The 17,128-nt window shown below is 44.1% G+C and overlaps 2 protein-coding genes across 3 annotated transcripts in view; both read right to left on the bottom strand.

The window, feature by feature from the left end:
• The window catches only part of LOC123758739 (uncharacterized), a 28,706-nt gene extending 12,758 nt beyond the window's left edge, over nt 1-15,948 (bottom strand). The window contains exons 1-3 of one of the 2 annotated variants that reach the window (XM_069334555.1): nt 15,303-15,948; nt 2,339-2,593; nt 1,022-1,193 (exon numbers count right to left, since the gene is read on the bottom strand). In XM_069334555.1, the coding sequence (XP_069190656.1) occupies nt 1,022-1,193; nt 2,339-2,593; nt 15,303-15,351 (476 nt within the window). In that variant the 5' untranslated portion in view covers nt 15,352-15,948. The remainder of the gene's footprint in view (nt 1-1,021; nt 1,194-2,338; nt 2,594-15,302) is intronic. The other variant, XM_045743369.2, reaches the window with a different exon arrangement.
• A 631-nt stretch (nt 15,949-16,579) lies between these two features.
• LOC138370217 (uncharacterized) lies at nt 16,580-16,978 on the bottom strand. The gene has a single exon (XM_069334213.1). It carries the CDS (start codon nt 16,976-16,978, stop codon nt 16,580-16,582), a length of 399 nt encoding a protein of 132 aa, XP_069190314.1.
• Between the last annotated feature and the right edge of the window lie 150 nt (nt 16,979-17,128).

Below are 17,128 nucleotides of genomic sequence, written 5' to 3'. Positions count from 1 at the left end.
ATAACTCAAATAGTGAAGATAATTGGGGGTAGGAAAATATGGGTGATAATTATCGTTTAGGTTGAAAGTGAAGGAAATTTACACATAAATAGGAAATTGTACAGGTAGAGGTCTATAGGTAGGGAAAATAACAGGTAAATAGGCATAATAAAGGATGGCTGGTAAATAGGAAAATAAATTAAAAATAGGTAAAATATTTCATGGGAAACTACTGTGAAATAGGCAATTTAGAAACCAATTAATAATTGAACATCTAATAATTAAATATACGCGACTGCAAACGGGATAAATTGATATTCTGATGGAGATGAAACGAGAGAAACAGTTGTCAGTCGTCATTAGTTAAAGTTGTCGTTAAATCAACTACAATAACCGGGTTAAATGTTCAATGAAATGTTGAATTTGTGTCAATATTACCCTTCTCTTACCCAACCACTTAGGACTGGTGGGTAAAACGATTGCCTCACTTCCTGCTGGGTCGACGTTCGATCCCCGATGGTCCTAGTGGCTGAACACTGTTCCTTCATTCCTGTCCTCACTTCCCAGTTCCTTGTTCTCATATCCCTTCCCAGTGCCGTGTAGTCAGGCCGGCTTAGAGCTTTCTCCCTCACAATTTTCCCTTGTTATTCTTAATATTCAAACCACATACCTCTTCCACAATACTCTTCCATGCTCTAACCCCACCACTCAAACCTGGCCATCTATTCCGTCCTCACTACCATCCCATTTCCCCTCCCCCCCCCCACAGCACCAACATTACAACACAACGGGTACAACAAGGCTGGCAGGTGGGGCACCAGGAGCTAGACCTCACTTCCCCGTAGTCACTGATAAATAAGTACAATAAACAGGTTAAAGTAATACCAGTAAATAGGTACCTGGGAGTTAGTCAGCTGTCACGGGCTGCTTCCTGGGGTGTGAGGGCTAAAAAAAAATAGTAACAGTTGATTGACAGTTGAGAGGCGGGCCGAAAGAGCAGAGCTCGACCCCCGCAAGCACAACTAGATGAATACACACTCACCTGAAGGTGTTCTGCCAGGCGAAGTGGTAGAGGCCGTGTATGGCCGGGCGGCAGTTGAGGAGAACGGGGTCCTGGCGGAAGAGCAGGGCGCCGCTGCGGCCGCCCGCCCCCACCCTGGCGCACACCACCTGGCACGTGGTGGCCGCCAGGCGCTCCGGGCTCACACAAGGACCTGCCGGGGAGCATACAATCTCATTTACTATGTACATACTCTAGTTATACATAATAAACATATATACTACACACACACACACACACACACACACAACTTTTAATGTAGTTATGAAAAGATAAACGTGACAACAGTATTTATAAATAATAATACAGTGATTTATTCAGGTAAACGTACATATATAAAATGAGTTACAGAATGTTGGATTTCTAGATGGAGTTAGTATTAGTAGTAGGCATCCTGCAGTCTCGGGAGACTATGGAGTTGCGCTCTGGTTGTGGAGGCTGGAGCGGTCTTGCCAGGCCACAAAGCCAGGGTAGGTCGATATGAAGGAGAAGCTGTTACCCATGCAGCAGGTCCCCCTCCCCCACGATGCTGAAATTGTCCAATGGAAAGACAAACGCCAATACGCTTGGTTCCTATAGTTAGTATATACTATGCCTAAAGCCACTATACGCACAGCATTTCGGGCAACCGCTGTCATTTAGGTATCAATGACTACGGAGAAGCGAGATCTAGCTCTATATATGCCCCCGCTTATTAGCCTTGGTGTACCTGTTGCCTTGTAATTGAGCTACTCTGACATTCGAATTCTTTATCGAAATTTGTGGTCTTAAAGTTATGGATGGAGCTTTCATTCGTGTTCTCTTGTTCTACTTTATCTCGCTTTGAAGAGGCTGTCATTGTCCACCTTGTCTAGTTCCCCTCAGTATCTTGTATGTTGTAATCATATCCAATCTGCTTCTTCTATCGTCTACAGATGTGAGATTTAGTTCCACAGGACACCCGTCACTCCGTCACCGTCACGGTACATCTCTTGAGACACACGTGCACATGGGTGTGAGGCGTCTTCACTACACACGCTCGTCACACACAAGGAGACCACAACAACACCACGGATCTATAAGAACAATCACTGGAGCAGGATGTGCATTGACTCAGCGTCCTGGGTACCCCCCGAGACGCGCCTTACCCCTCGACCACGACATGGTAAACATTATACAACCTTGGAGAACTCCATTACCTACATCAGTAGTGCTTGGGGGGTTGTATGCAAGACTTCTGTTGGCCACCATCTCCGTGTCTCCATACATACATACATACATACATTGTGATAAGATAAATGAACACAAGTGTCTCCTTACTCTCCAGCCTTTCTATGATGTTCCAAGACCTAGCTATGAATCTTGCACAGGAGAAGCATCCTGATTGGTGTTGGAAGACGTACTGGAAGGTGTCTCGACGAATCATCTCCCGATCTACGGGTTTACCACGCCCACTTATGTGCTCCGGGAAGATCTCGGTCTCAGCGCCCCGCCCATCCTCCCAGAAGAACCAATCACCTTGCAGGACGGGTGGGAACGTCGTGCCATTCATCAAAATTGTGGAACACGTTGTAGCTGGAAATAGTAAATACATGAAGATTAATGTATTAATACAAAAATTGTATTTTAAAAATATGATTTAGCAAGAATATATATTTTATTTAAGAAATACAAATGTTTTTCATTCATCCAAACACCAATCAAACTTCAGTAAGGATTATTTTGACCAACCTGTCCTCAGACTAGGCTCGTTAAACCGGCGGCCGACCCCAAAGACACATTCATCCATTTTAACGCATTGTGCATTACAAATTGATTTGTTTTCGTATAAAAATTAATATTATTAAATATTAAAGTTTTGTGTATAGTTAGGCATGGGTTAAGTTACGCATATAGACTCTGTTGGCGATTATTTGTAGTAGGGAGCCGGTCGGCCGAGCGGACAGCACACTGGACTTGTGATCCTGTGGTCCCGGGTTCGATCCCGGGCGCCGGCGAGAAACAAAGGGCAGAGTTTCTTTCACCCTATGCCCCTGTTACATAGCAGTAAAATAGGTACCTGGGTGTTAGTCAGCTGTCACGGGCTGCTTCCTGGGGGTGGAGGCCTAGTCGAGGACCGGGCCGCGGGGACACTAAAGCCCCGAAATCATCTCAAGATAATCTCAAGATAATACGGGGAATTTAGTAAGTTGTGGCGGTGCTCGATCCCGCAAGCACATTTAGGCGAGCAAAAAAGCAGCGAGCGCTTGAGTTGTTCTTGAATTATATTAAAACTACCAGTCCGGGGCCTGACAGCCGAGTAAACAACGCTTTGGATTCGTAGTCTTGAGGTTCCGGGTTCCATCCCCGGTGGAGGCAGGAAGAAATGGGCAGTTTCTTTCACACTGATGCGCTTGTTCACCTAGCAGTAAATAGGTACCTGGGAGTTAGGGAGCCACTACGGGCTGCTTCCTAGAGGTGTGTGTAACGAAAAGGAGACGCTTAGCCCCGAAATCATCTCAAGATAATCAGTGTGTACAGAAAGCCACAATATTATGCCCTGAAACTTCCGGCCCAAAACCAGTTCGAGTTCCAAAATGGACCGAAACGTCGTCTTTCTTTCAAATGTAGTTTATTCTAAAAATTAATTCAAGATACATTTATTCCCCCCCCCTCCTCCTCCCTGACAGAGTTATGATGCATTACAACTACTTTTGAGGTTGTGTCATTATTAGTATTCCTGGTGTTGATGGCTTATTTCTTCACAAATAATTGTTTGCCCGTGTTTCCTAATATTTAGCTGCGTTCTTCATGTCCTTGATCGTTATCGGGATAAAAAGTCTTTCCGGTGTTGAGGTATGTGAGGCGGACTAGAAGCTGGGACGTCTGTCTCAGCTGCTTCCTTTCTGTCTGTTCATCTCCCTCTGTCTGAGTAACTCTGCCTCTTCGTATCTATCTCTAAGTATATCTGCAGCTGTCTATCTGTGAGCACGTCAGCTACTCTGTTTATATGTGAGTCAGTCTCCTTCTCTGTCAATATTTGGGTTATCTTGAGATGATTTCGGGGCTTAGCGTCCCCGCGGCCCGGTGTTTGTTGATTTTGGTCAACCAAGATGGCGCCGGGTAGAGTTCCCACGTCACATCCGCCGATGACACTTGGCAGGTCACGTGACGTTATGCTTGAGCGAGAGCCCCTGTGATTTGACCGCGGCCCGTCACCTGGTCGTCTGCCTTGTCAAGGTGTGGGCGCTCTCACCCTAGCCACCCTCCCTGCTCACCCTAGCCACCCTCCCTGCTCACCCTAGCCACCCTCCCTGCTCACCCTAGCCACCTTCCCTGCTCACCCTAGCCACCGTGGCGAGCCTGGTGCAGCCAACGACTGTAGCCTGGTAATGATCAGATCGTTAGGTGAAGCGCTGACTGTGTCGCTGGTGACATTCTTAACCCCCCCCCCCACCACCCATACGCACGCACGCACGCACGCACGCACGCGCGCACACACACACACACACACACACACACACACACACACACACGCACACACACACACACACACACACACACACACACACACACACACACACACACACACACCTCATTGTTTGCTGATGATGCAAACATTATGAGGAGGATTAAAACAGAGGAAGATAGTATAAGGCTACAAGATGACCTAGACAATGATTGGTCCAACAAATGGCTGCTAAAGTTCAACCCGAGTGAATGTAAGGTAATGAAACTAGGCGGTGGAAACAGGAGGCCAGACAGGATATCGAATGGGAAATGAAGTACTTCATGAAACGGACAGAGAGAAAGATCTAGGAGTTGATATCACACCAAACCTGTCTCCTGAAGCCCACATAAAAAAAAATACGTCTGCGGCATATGCGAGGCTGGCTGACATCAGAACAGCCTTCAGGAACCTGTGTAAGGAATCAGTCAGAACCTTGTATACCACATACGTAAGACCATTCCTGGAGTTTGCAGCCCCAGCATGGCGCCCGTACCTTGTCAAGCACAAGACGAAGCTGGAAAAAGTTCGGAGGTATGCCATTAGATTAGTTCCAGAACTAAGAGGCATGAGTTACGAGGAAATGCTGCGTGAAATGCACCTCACGATACTGGAAGACAGACGAGTAAGGGGAGACATGATCACTACCTATAAAATTCTCAGGGGAATTGGCAGAGAATTGAAGGATCAACTGTTTAAAACGGGCGGTACGCGAACAAGGGGACACAGGTGGAGAGTTCCCAAATGAGCCACAGGGACGTTAGAGATATTTTTGTCAGTGTCAGAGTAATTAACAGATGGAATGCATTAGGCAGTGATGTGGTGGAGGCTGACTCCATACACAGTTTCAAATGTAGATATGATAGAGCCCAATAGGCTCAGGAACCTGTACACCAGTTGATTGACGGTTGAGAGGCGAGACCAAAGAGCCAAAGCTCAACCCCTGCAAGCACAACTAGGTGAGTACACACACTTACACCTTATCTTGAGGTTATCTTGAGATGATTTCGGGGCTTAGCGTCCCCGCGGCCCGGTCCTCGACCAGGCCTCCTTTTTGTTAAGCATCCCCAGGAAGCAGCCCATAGCAGCTGTCTAACTCCCAGGTACCTATTTACTGCTAGGTAACAGGGGCATCAGGGTGAAAGAAACTCTGCCCATTTGTTTCGCCTTCCACCGGGGATCGAACCCGGAACCTCAGGACTACGAATCCGAAGCGTTGCCCACTCAGCTGTCAGGCCCCTCTGACCTTCAGAATATCAGTAAATACACAACAAATAAATTTATAATTATAATTACAGCCTTATTAAAGGGGGGCGCATGGAATAGGTAGAATCAAATATATTTCTATAATTCATCGTGTGTTCTCAGCCCAAGTGGGACGTTCTCTCTGGGTTCCGCTCACCACACGAAGGCTGAGCCAGGGCCCAACAGGGCCCTGCCAACACTGAAAACGGCAGACCTTACCTTGCGTTGAGTTCGGGGATCAACGTCCCCGCGGCCCGGTCTATGACCAGACACCTTCGTGGGAGACGTGTGTTTTTATGTCTGTTCTTGTTGTTCTCTTACTTGACATTTTCCCCGTATTGACGTCTGTCAGTCTGTCACAGCCCCGTGTCTGTCAGGAACACTCTCACAGACATACCGGCCCACATACTGACAGAGGAGGAGGACAACACAGTAAAGTGAACGTCCATATATGGGTTGACCTGATGGCGGAGTGGTCAGCACTCGGGATTCGTAGTCCTGAGGTTCCGGATTCGATCCCCGGTTTAAATGAACGAGGAAACTCCCCATAGTGAAGAAGCAGTCAGTGCCGCCAGGCCTCGTCCTTCCTCACTACGATGCCCCATCAACAGTGACTAGCCAGGGTGAGAGGGGAAGGGGGAGAGGGGAAGGGTGAGAGGGGAAGGGTGAGAGGGGAAGGGGGAGAGTGCAGTTTACATCAGGAGGAGGGAGTTATGGAAAAAGTATTGCAACACACCACAATTACTTCAGATTTAGAAGAACTAAGAAATGCCCAGAGACCTGAAAGCTGCAGCATTAAAAGCTATGACAACTTTTGTAATAATAGGTATTTGTATGGTCAGCACAGTAACCGAACCAGGCAATGTGATGTAGTCATTGCTGTATTTCGCCTTGGCTATAGACACATCTGGCAGGTTAGTGAGGCTGAGCCACTACCAGAATATACAGATTGTAAACTCTGTGACAAACCTTTAATGCATTCACTAGAACACTATATTGTTGAATGTAAAACCGTAGAAGACTTTAGACCTCCTGGCCTATTGTACCACCAACTGTGTAACTATTTCATTGACTCAGGTGTTCTGGACGACATCCTGACAATTTATCCAAAATTTGCTTCTCCATTTTAAAGAATGAAGAACAATTTTAGTTATATTATTTTTAAGCCGCATCACTTATGAACCCATCCCTGCCCTTGTGTGGCAGTGCACAATAGAAACTTGTATATATATATTTGTATATTGAAACGTATACAGTCTAATTTAGTTGATTGTAACCATGATATATATATATATATATATATATATATATATATATATATATATATATATATATATGTATATATATATATATATATATGTATATATATGTGTATATATATATATATATATATATATATATATTATATATATATTGTGACGATAATCTCCTTCAAGAGAGATTGAGCCTGCTCTTCCCTCCTAAGTTCGTCGCTATACGTCCCTATACAACTAATATGGAAGAAATATCCAACAAATACAACACCAAGGTTTGCCAGAGAGCAAACGTATTCAGCACCAGGAACACCTGCTCCCCCCGCCACTCGAACCACCAAACTACCTGTCCGTCGCCTGCTCATCGCGGATTGGCTGGTGGTCAGTCGCACCTGCTTCTCCACCGCCACACTAGTTGATGTCTGGGGCCACCACGACCTAGAGACCTCAGAATATCCAGTGCTTTCAAGAAGTTAACACGTCTCGTTGGTAGACTAAGCTCTGGCTTACGTGTACTAAGAGAGGTGGCAGCTTAAAGCCAATATTCCTGCATCCATATTTTGCATTGTTTATTGTTCACTTGTTATTACTCACTTGTCTTAACGTAACTTTTCATTTTGTCATTTGATTATTCTTATTATTTTGATTGATTGATTTTATGATACGAATTTTATGTCCATTTTATTCATGTTTTGCTTTTCTAACGTAATTAAAATTTCATTGTTAAATTTACTTGTGTTTTGTGTGTCTTCCCATTACCTTACCACAGGCGAAGTTCCAGATTTTCTCTTTTTTTGTTTCTATATGTGACGAGGCCATACCCCTAGCTTTTGAAACAGCCGAACACCAACGCGTTACCGTCACAATATATATATATACATATATATATATATATATATATATATATATATATATATATATATATATATATATAAAGGGAGTTTATATATATATATATATATATATATATATATATATATATATATATATATAATATATATATGTCGTACCTAGTAGCCAGAACGCACTTCTCAGCCTACTATGCAAGGCCCGATTTGCCTAATAAGCCAAGTTTTCATGAATTAATGTTTTTTCGACTACCTAACCTAACTTTTTCGGCTACCTAACCTAACCTATAAAGATAGGTTAGGTTAGGTTAGGTAGGGTTGGTTAGGTTCGGTCATATATCTACGGTAATTTTAACTCCAATAAAAAAAATTGACCTCACACATAATGAAATGGGTAGCTTTATCTTTTCATAAGAAAAAAATTAGAGAAAATATATTAATTCAGGAAAACTTGGCTTATTAGGCAAATCGGGCCTTGCATAGTAGGCTGAGAAGTGCGTTCTGGCTACTAGGTACGACATATATATATATATATATATATATATATATATATAATATGCTTCCGCCTATAGTTTAGACCTATTGTCTGTTTATGACCCTCTGTCCTGTGTGACAGTGAATACCAGCATTATCCTCACTCTAATAAGACTTAATGAATTACTCAATTAGGCAAAATTGTAATTAATTTTTGTCAATAAAGATGATAATAATCGCACGACCTGAGAGGGGGACAACAGCAGCAGCAACAACAATAACAACAATCAATTACAATACAATTATATACTTGTGATTGGTGTCAATGTTACGAACACACACACACACACACACACACACACACACACTCCTACATAGCGAGCTGTACAAGCTGTACACAGCATAATACATACACTCACACTGCCATGAGTGCGGCAGTGTATGTTACACTCATACTGTGTATACAGCAGTGAATCCTGCAATATGTATACATACTGCAGGATTCTGCTGGAAGGAACTTTCCTTCCTTCAGCGCAGTGCACGATAGAAGGAGGAGGGGATGTCAACCCATGGTGGACAGGCCACCGAACTTTCAAACCTCCTCTCTCTCTCTACACCCGCATCCTCTTCCTGAATTTCATCTCCCCATCCCTCTACCTCCCCCATCCTTTCCAATCCCTTTGGACATCAAAGCTAAAGGAGGGGAGGAAAAACATGACAATTAAGAGTTCATGCCATGACAAGGAAGGAAGTGCAGGGGGTGCTGGACAGGGAAGAAAGAAGAGGCAGAACATGACAGGTAAACAAGTAAGGGCTCGTGCCATCCAAATAACAAACTGGGCACATTGTGTGCTTGAATAAACGGAAGGTAGCAGCACATGACAGTGAAAAATGTGAGAGTTTATGCATGACAACGGTGAGAGGCGGGGAGGAGGGAGGGTGAGAGGTGGGGGGTGAGAGTACACGAGCGAGGAGAGTGAGGAATATTGCGTGACTGTAGAAGGGAGAGAAAAACGCTACACAGGAGACACTGGGGAAAGCTTATGGAGTAAAACACCATACGGGCAGGTGTTTGATGCGGAACACAATTTCTACTCTCCTGGGACACTCACCAAACTCCTCCAAGTTTCCTGACTGATCGAGAGACAGACAGACTGACGAAGGCACAGCAGGCCACCGACGGGGACAGAGCAGGTGCTCACCTACACACACAACTCTCCACAGACAAACGCCTCAGAGCACACAGCTTCCAGCCTCACAGTCTCTTTTGTAGATAGAGAATAGATAGATGAAGCATTAGCTCCATCTATCTACATTTACCTGGTGGTAAATGGTGGTTTCGTAATGCTTGCGCCATCTTACTGAATTTGAATACTGATGTTGTCTTTGTATGCAAACTGGTGTATATTGCGCCAGAACCTTAACGTTCCCTTACACCTAATGTCTCGGATCATCTAGCAGTAAAATAGGTACTCAGAGTTAGTTAACTACTTGGGGAATGGTGAAAGGTCTGTCGTTGGCCCCTAGTGGTAGGGATGGGGATATGTCAGTAAGCTTAATAATAGGCTTCTTGTCTCTGACGATGGGAAATCAATGTCACTTAAGCCTTGTGTCTTTATTTGGTACAATAAACAATATTGTACTGCCCGAAACGCTTTGCGTAATAGTGGCTTTAGGCATTGTCTGTACTAGCTCTATCTATAAATCTATCAATTTTTGTAAAATCTCTTGTATGTACCTTACCTGAATAAACATTTATTTATTTATTTATAAGAAATATACCATACCTGGATATTCACTATACAAATATGCAGATGTTCAGCAACTATGAATCTCGTGCATTTTAAATGTACCGTACATTAATGTTTAGCCTAGACTGTAGACCATACTGTTTAGCCTAGATAATATAACTAGGCTTCCACACTATTGTACTGGACCAAGCTGAAAGGGTCCACCCACACGGTACTAGGCTACAGAGAAACACCCTTCCTGGTGGCGGAGCGCTGTGTCCCCATAGGCCAGGCTCTGCTCCAAGCAAGCACCAGGGACCAGATTCACGAAAGCATTACGCAAGCACTTACGAACCTGTACATCTTTTCTCAATCTTTGGCGGCTTTGTTTCCAATTATTAAAGAGTTTACAAGCATGAAAAAATCAACTGTTGTTATTGTTATAAACAGCCTCCTGGTGTTTCTGAGCTCATTAACTGTTTAATAATTGGAAAAGCCGCCAAAGATTGAGAAAATATGTACAGGTTCGTAAGTGCTTGCGTAAGTGCTTTCGTGAATCTGGCCCCAGAGCCTGGCTTCCAAGTTCTTACGCGTCCAGTTATTAAGATCTGAACCTATTTTTTTGTCGATCATGGCAGCTTAGTTGGGATTTACTAAACTATTTACGAGCTCTAAGGAACAAGGTCATCATCATTAACAATAATAAATTTGGGTTGGAGACCTCGTAGCGCTTCAGAGCTCGTAAACTGTTTAATAAATACAGACTAAACCGCCATAATCGAGACAAAAGATAACAAATACAAGTGGACGGGTGACTGTGGACTTGCTTGCGCAGACACTTTGGTAATGAGGGACACGTATGTAATCTAGCACGTGCTAGTTCATTGTAGAGGTTCCTTTTCATTCCTCTACAAATGGAAAATAGTAGAGGGGCTGGTCCCAAACCTGCACACAGAAATAATATCACGTGAGATCAGAAGGCATGGCAGGATGTGCAGAATACCCCCGTTGAAAAGTAGAGGTGCAACAGGTACTCTGAGAGAGAACTATCAACATCAGAGGCCCGAGACTGTTCAACACGCTTCTACTACACATAAGGGGCATAACTGGCCGACCCCTCACAGTGTTCATGAGAGAACTTGACAAACCCCTCCAAAGGATACCTGATCAACCAGGTTGTGACTCATAACGTCAGTCTGCGAGCAGCCGCGTCCAACAGCCTGGTTGACCAGTCCAGCAACCAGGAGGCCTGGTCGAGGACCGGGCCACGGGGACGCTAAGCCCCGAAATCATCTCAAGATAACCACTGTGATAGGTTTTGTCCTGCCAGCTTTGAGTTGCAGATATTTCGTCGATTGGAGAGTTTGAAGGCTGGAATTCCAGAGACATTGACTGTTCCGCTGGTCTCGTGTCTACTCCTTGTCGTCAATATTGTCATTGGTATGAGTTACATAACCAGTGAGTCATCCTTGGACAAAGTTACGAGATATAAGCACCACTTCATTTGGTATAGCAGTATGTAAGTCCTGGTCACACACACACACACACACACACACACACACCTCTTCCTCCTCCATACAGTAGCAGCACAAAATCCGTTGAACAGATTGCTTGATGCTGTCCAGTCCCACATCTAGTGTGGTTTTCCGCCCAGATGTTCACCATTCAATATTGTGAGCTAGGCTTAGAATCTTTGTGATAAGGGTATTATACTCCTCACATGTCGTAGAAAGACAAGTATAAACTCTCCTCTACACAACCTTTTCTTTTCTAATCAGATCAATATATCCAGGTACATTATGTCCTGGGGACTAGTTGATTGTTGTGACCTTCATCACCACACGATAAAATCAGGCATGTATTTTATTGTCCAGGGCAGTCTAATTATGGCTTTGTAAGAGCGATAAGATCTACCATTAATGTATAATGACTTAATGTAAATATATAGCTATTGAAATAGAACATTCTCTGTAACTAGCTGACATTGTCATTATAAAGTGTGAAGGATAGATGAAATTGTTTATGCAATAAATTTCGTTGAGGTCTGATAAAGACCTTCTGTGCCCTCTGCAATGCTTTTGCGCTACCGCTCACAGGATGAGTATGGGGTGCACAATAAACTAGCGGCCTCCGGCGGGAACAATCAAAATCTACCGAGATTAATAGTACATAACGTAAACACTGGTGCCAGCAACGGTTCGTTTGTGTAGGCTCTACCAAACAGACGGGCACGGGTAATATAAAACTCTTCTCTGGTTCATCATTCCGGTAAAAATGCACAATTCTCTCGGTTGAGGAAGTACCAAGTAGTGTACCAGGTGAATCCTTCCGTTACCATGTGGTGGTAACGGAAGGATTCAAAAAATTCAAAATTCAAAATGTTTATTCAGGTACGTACGTTCGTTCGATTGCTTCCATTAGGTTAATTACATATCACCCCTCCCCGTCTCCAATTACAGCAGGACTTCCCAACAACTGAATTACTGCCACTACCAGGAGGCTCCTGTCGACTCCCTCCAGTAGCAATAAGACTCTCCAGACTTCCTCTAGTATCTGCAGGCAACGGACTGTATCTTAGTAGTAGCGGGACCTAACTGGTTTTTCCTCTAGCTGTAGGTGATCCCTAATGACCCTCCGCCAAGTATCAACTGGGACCTCAAAGGACTGCCCTAGCCCCTCCACCAGTAGCGGACCCTCCACAGTACCAGCTGGACCTTCTGCCTCCACCCCCTTTCTAAGCACACACAGCACCGCTCCTATGCCAGGTAAGCTACGGGCTCACCATAGCCCGTGCTACTTGGAACTTGTTCGAGTAACTGAATCTATAACAACTGCCTCTCCCTCCCTCCCTCCCTCCCAACAGTAGCACTAACACCACCCAGCTTCCCGGGTCCCGGAATTACGGTCCCAACCGCAGATGTTCATTGTCCTCTCTGTGTTTGCACGCGTGCGTGTGTGTACTTACCTAGTTGCGTTTGTGGGGGTTGAGCTTCAGCTCTTTGGCCCCGCCTCTCAACTGTCAGTCAACCGGTGTAGATTCCTAAGCCTATTAGATTTTATCATATCTACATTTGAAAATGTGTATGGAGTCTGGCTCCACCTCTGCCTAAGTGTGTGTACTTACCTAGTTGTGCTTGCGGGGGTAGAGCTCTGGCTCTTTGGGCCCGCCTCTCGACTGTCAATCAATCAACTGATTCCCCCCCCCCACACGTATGATAATTTCCCTATTATACGTGCTTTTAAAGTTATGAATGTAGTTTAGATGTTAATAGATAAGGAGTGAGAGACGGGAGAGTGGAGCAGCTGACTTAAATGGACATATAAACCTTGTGTAACAGCCAGTAATGTAATGCTCTTAAGCTATATATAAAGCTATGATACCTTGTTACATTTCTTACCAGTTTTAAGTGTTCTGAGAACCTCTGTAATCTTTTAGCGTTACCCGTTCTTATCTCACGTAGAGGAAATTGTTGATAATTAGAACAAACTTGATCAAGGTAAGAGATATGAAGATATAAAGCGTCCTTGGCAGAAAGGTGACCTATGATAAAACTCCAAGGAGCGACCGGTGCCTAGTCGAGTGAAGGCTACTAGGCGAGCCCAGGAGCTAAAGCTAAACTCCCGCAAACAACGTGAGGACTCATATTTTACCAAGCTTAAAGTTATCAAGCCTAAATTAGTTGTCACTCAACGCCCTAAACTAGAATGAGTAAGTTTACGAATTAATGGGATCGTATTCCAGGGACCATAGGATTAAGGACTTGCCCGAAACGCTACGCGTACTAGTGGCTGTACAAGAATGTAACAACTCTTGTATATATCTCTCTCTCTCTCTCTCTCTCTCTCTCTCTCTCTCTCTCTCTCTCAAAAAAAAAAAAAAAAAAAAAAAAAAAAAAAAAAAAAAAAAAAAAAAAAAAAAAAAAAAAAAAAAAAAAAAAAAAAAATTAATTACTTTAATTATTATTTACTTTAGTTACATATTATAGTATAATTATTCATGAGGACCCTGCCATTGGGTGTTGTTTGTTTACATTCCACTCCCTTAGCCTAGTATTTCCAGTGTTGCCAAAAGCCCAGAGTTCATTGAACGTGATTAGTTCCGTTAGAGTTGATTGGTTGAGATCTCGCTCCTGTAGGGGTGATTATGATCTAATTGTCCAGGGTTGATTGTGATCTGACCCTCCCTCTAATGATTAAGCGTGATTGATCCACATAATTGATTTCGTGAAGGTTTCAGTTTTCCTATCAGAGACCTGATCTCTGAATTTTTGGCTATGCCTGTGTAAACACAGCCCCCCATCCATCTCCCGCAGAGCACCGAACGCTGTTTACGCTGTTCAAGTCAGGTCAGGTCAGGGGTCAAGGGTCAACAATGAAGGACAAGGTTGTTGGACTCTTTCCTCCTTCTACGAGCGCTCTGTACACCTTTGTCACTCCCGAGAAGATGGAAATAAAGCACTTGTGGGGCTCTATCACGAGAGCTTCCTGAAGCTCTAAATATAGTTAGCTCTATAGCCCTATATGTGTTCCATATATAGGGTGTTCTAAATATAGTGAGTTCCATATAGAGGAAACTTTAAAAATAGTATGCGTTCCATATAGAGGAAGTTCTAAATATAGCATGTTCCATATATAAAGAACTCTAAATTTAGGGTGTTCCCCTACATAGTGAGCTCTAAATAAAAGGTATTCCATATATAATGAGCTCTAAATTAAAGGTATTCCATATATATATATATAATGAGCTCTATATAAACTGGGTGTTCTATATATCCGAGCACCATGACCAGAGGTGTGTAAATATAGCAAAGCTCTAATTTAAGGCCAGTCAGCTGTAATTTAAGGTTCGTCACGTAATTAAGATAAACCTGCTTCAATTAGGGTCAGCCAGCTGTAATTAAGGTAAATTGCCTCTGAATCAAGGGAAATCGTTCTTAAATCAAGGGAACTCAGGTCTAAATTATGGCTCAGGTCTATTACCGTAGACCAGCTCAAGCTGAATGGCTTCAAACTAACTAAAAATAGGCCTACTTTAAATAATAATAATAATTCGTTCTGTCGCGGGGACAGGCAGCCAGTGTGTGTATACGTTAGGCTTATCGAGGTCCTCCCATTCCCTACCCCCCCCCCAAGACGCCACCCCACAACAAGATGACCCAACTCCTGGGTAACTACTTTCTGGTAGGTGAACAGAGGCATGAGGTGATAGGAAATGCGCCCATCTGTATATATATATATATAACCCACCTGACAGTAGTAGTATTAGTGTGGTTGTGCAGTCGTGACGGCGCACCATGGCTTTCTTGACGAGGTCCTCTCTGTGCCGATACTTAAATAGCCATTTGCACAAGCTTCGCTGTTAACTTATATGATCATTGTTTTTTTGGTTTTGGTTTCTTAGCAACAAATTTTGTCTAACACCCGCCCTGCAGGAAGAGTAACCGAACACTAAAATCTTTTAAACCGACCGCGTGTCTGCCTGGCCAGGGAAAACAGGTTGTCATACCACCCGTGTCGGAATGAATATTAACAGTTTATTCTACTAAACTCAGCTTTAATAATTGAGTTTGCTTTATATAACTTCATAAATGTAATTCATTCCTTTATATTCCAGGTTACAGGATAAACAGCTTCTGCCACTGCTTCTTGACGCTCGGATTTGCCAAGAGACGACTACGTCCGGCAGTGGTGCAGCCAACACCTGACCGGCCAGCCGCAACTGCCATGTGCTTCATTCATGTCACAAAGGCTTGTCCAGGCACGGGTAAATGATCACATGAACCACATTATAAATTAAGTGATAAACAATAATACCAGGATGGATGCAGTCCATCAAAACATGTTGTGGACTTCAGATTCCAGCTCCTTGAGTCACTAGGAGTATTCTTACCTGGAAATGTGACGTCATACCTCATAGCCAATCACGACAACCAACTGTGGAAAGATTTTTGTCAAAAATTTATATTTATTTATTTTGTAGAATTTAAAGCACCGACAATAAACGAACACCGGACTATACAACACTGTTAGCATGCAAATTATATTACGGCAAGGCCACTATAACCCGCAAAGGAAATGATATTAGATATAACAACACATAAAACACTATTTGGCACCACAGACAGGGGAGCGTGACTGGCCAATAGCATGGCCGGAACGGAGCATCTTCCCCCCCCCCCCCCAATGGCCAGGCCGGCCATTGATCGCTATAGCGGCATATTGACCACTATAAATACCATCAGCACTCGTTAAGTACATCTTATACTTGAAACTATTCGTCGTTTAGCCTCCTTTAAGGAGAAGGACCACTGCACTAAGACATTTCTTTACGTAAATGTGGATTTCAATTACCTTTTAATATGGCCTCGGATATTTTCTTTCACAAGAGTAAAATTTGGAAGGGATATTATATTTGGAGACTTAATGCATGAGATTCAGGCGGAAATTCCGGCAGGTTGGTAACAAAAATACAAAACAATGCAAGCAAGCACATCTGTACCGGAAACTGCCTCAGGGTCGCTGACTCACACGCCGTCTGAGGGTGGGTTGGGGACGCCCACCACGTCTGAGGGTGGGTTAGGGACGCCCACCACGTCTGAGGGTGGGTTGGGGACACCCACCACGTCTGAGGGTGGGTTGGGGACACCCACCACGTCTGAGGGTGGGTTGGGGACACCCACCATGTCTGAGGGTGGGTTGGGGACGCCCACCACGTCTGAGGGTGGGTTGGGGACGCCCACCACGTCTGAGGGTGGGTTGGGGACACCCACCACGTCTGAGGGTGGGTTAGGGACGCCCACCATGTCTGAGGGTGGGCTGGGGACGCCCACCATGTCTGAAGGTGGGTTGGGGACACCCACCATGTCTGAGGGTGGGTTGGGGACACCCACCATGTCTGAGGGTGGGTTGGGGACGCCCACCATGTCTGAAGGTGGGTTGGGGACACCCACCATGTCTGAGGGTGGGTTGGGGATATATATATGACAATTGGCCTAGTTATATAATCCTCTGAACTGTGCGTGTTGACGAGACGTTCATATCATGTGAGCATCATTATAAAGTTTGGCCAGTCT

This window comes from Procambarus clarkii, chromosome 31, assembly GCF_040958095.1.
Source record: "Procambarus clarkii isolate CNS0578487 chromosome 31, FALCON_Pclarkii_2.0, whole genome shotgun sequence".
Classification (NCBI taxonomy): Eukaryota; Metazoa; Arthropoda; class Malacostraca; order Decapoda; family Cambaridae; genus Procambarus; species Procambarus clarkii.
The sequence above is the reverse complement of the archived record's forward strand: the minus strand, read 5'-3'. Positions and strand labels throughout refer to the sequence as shown.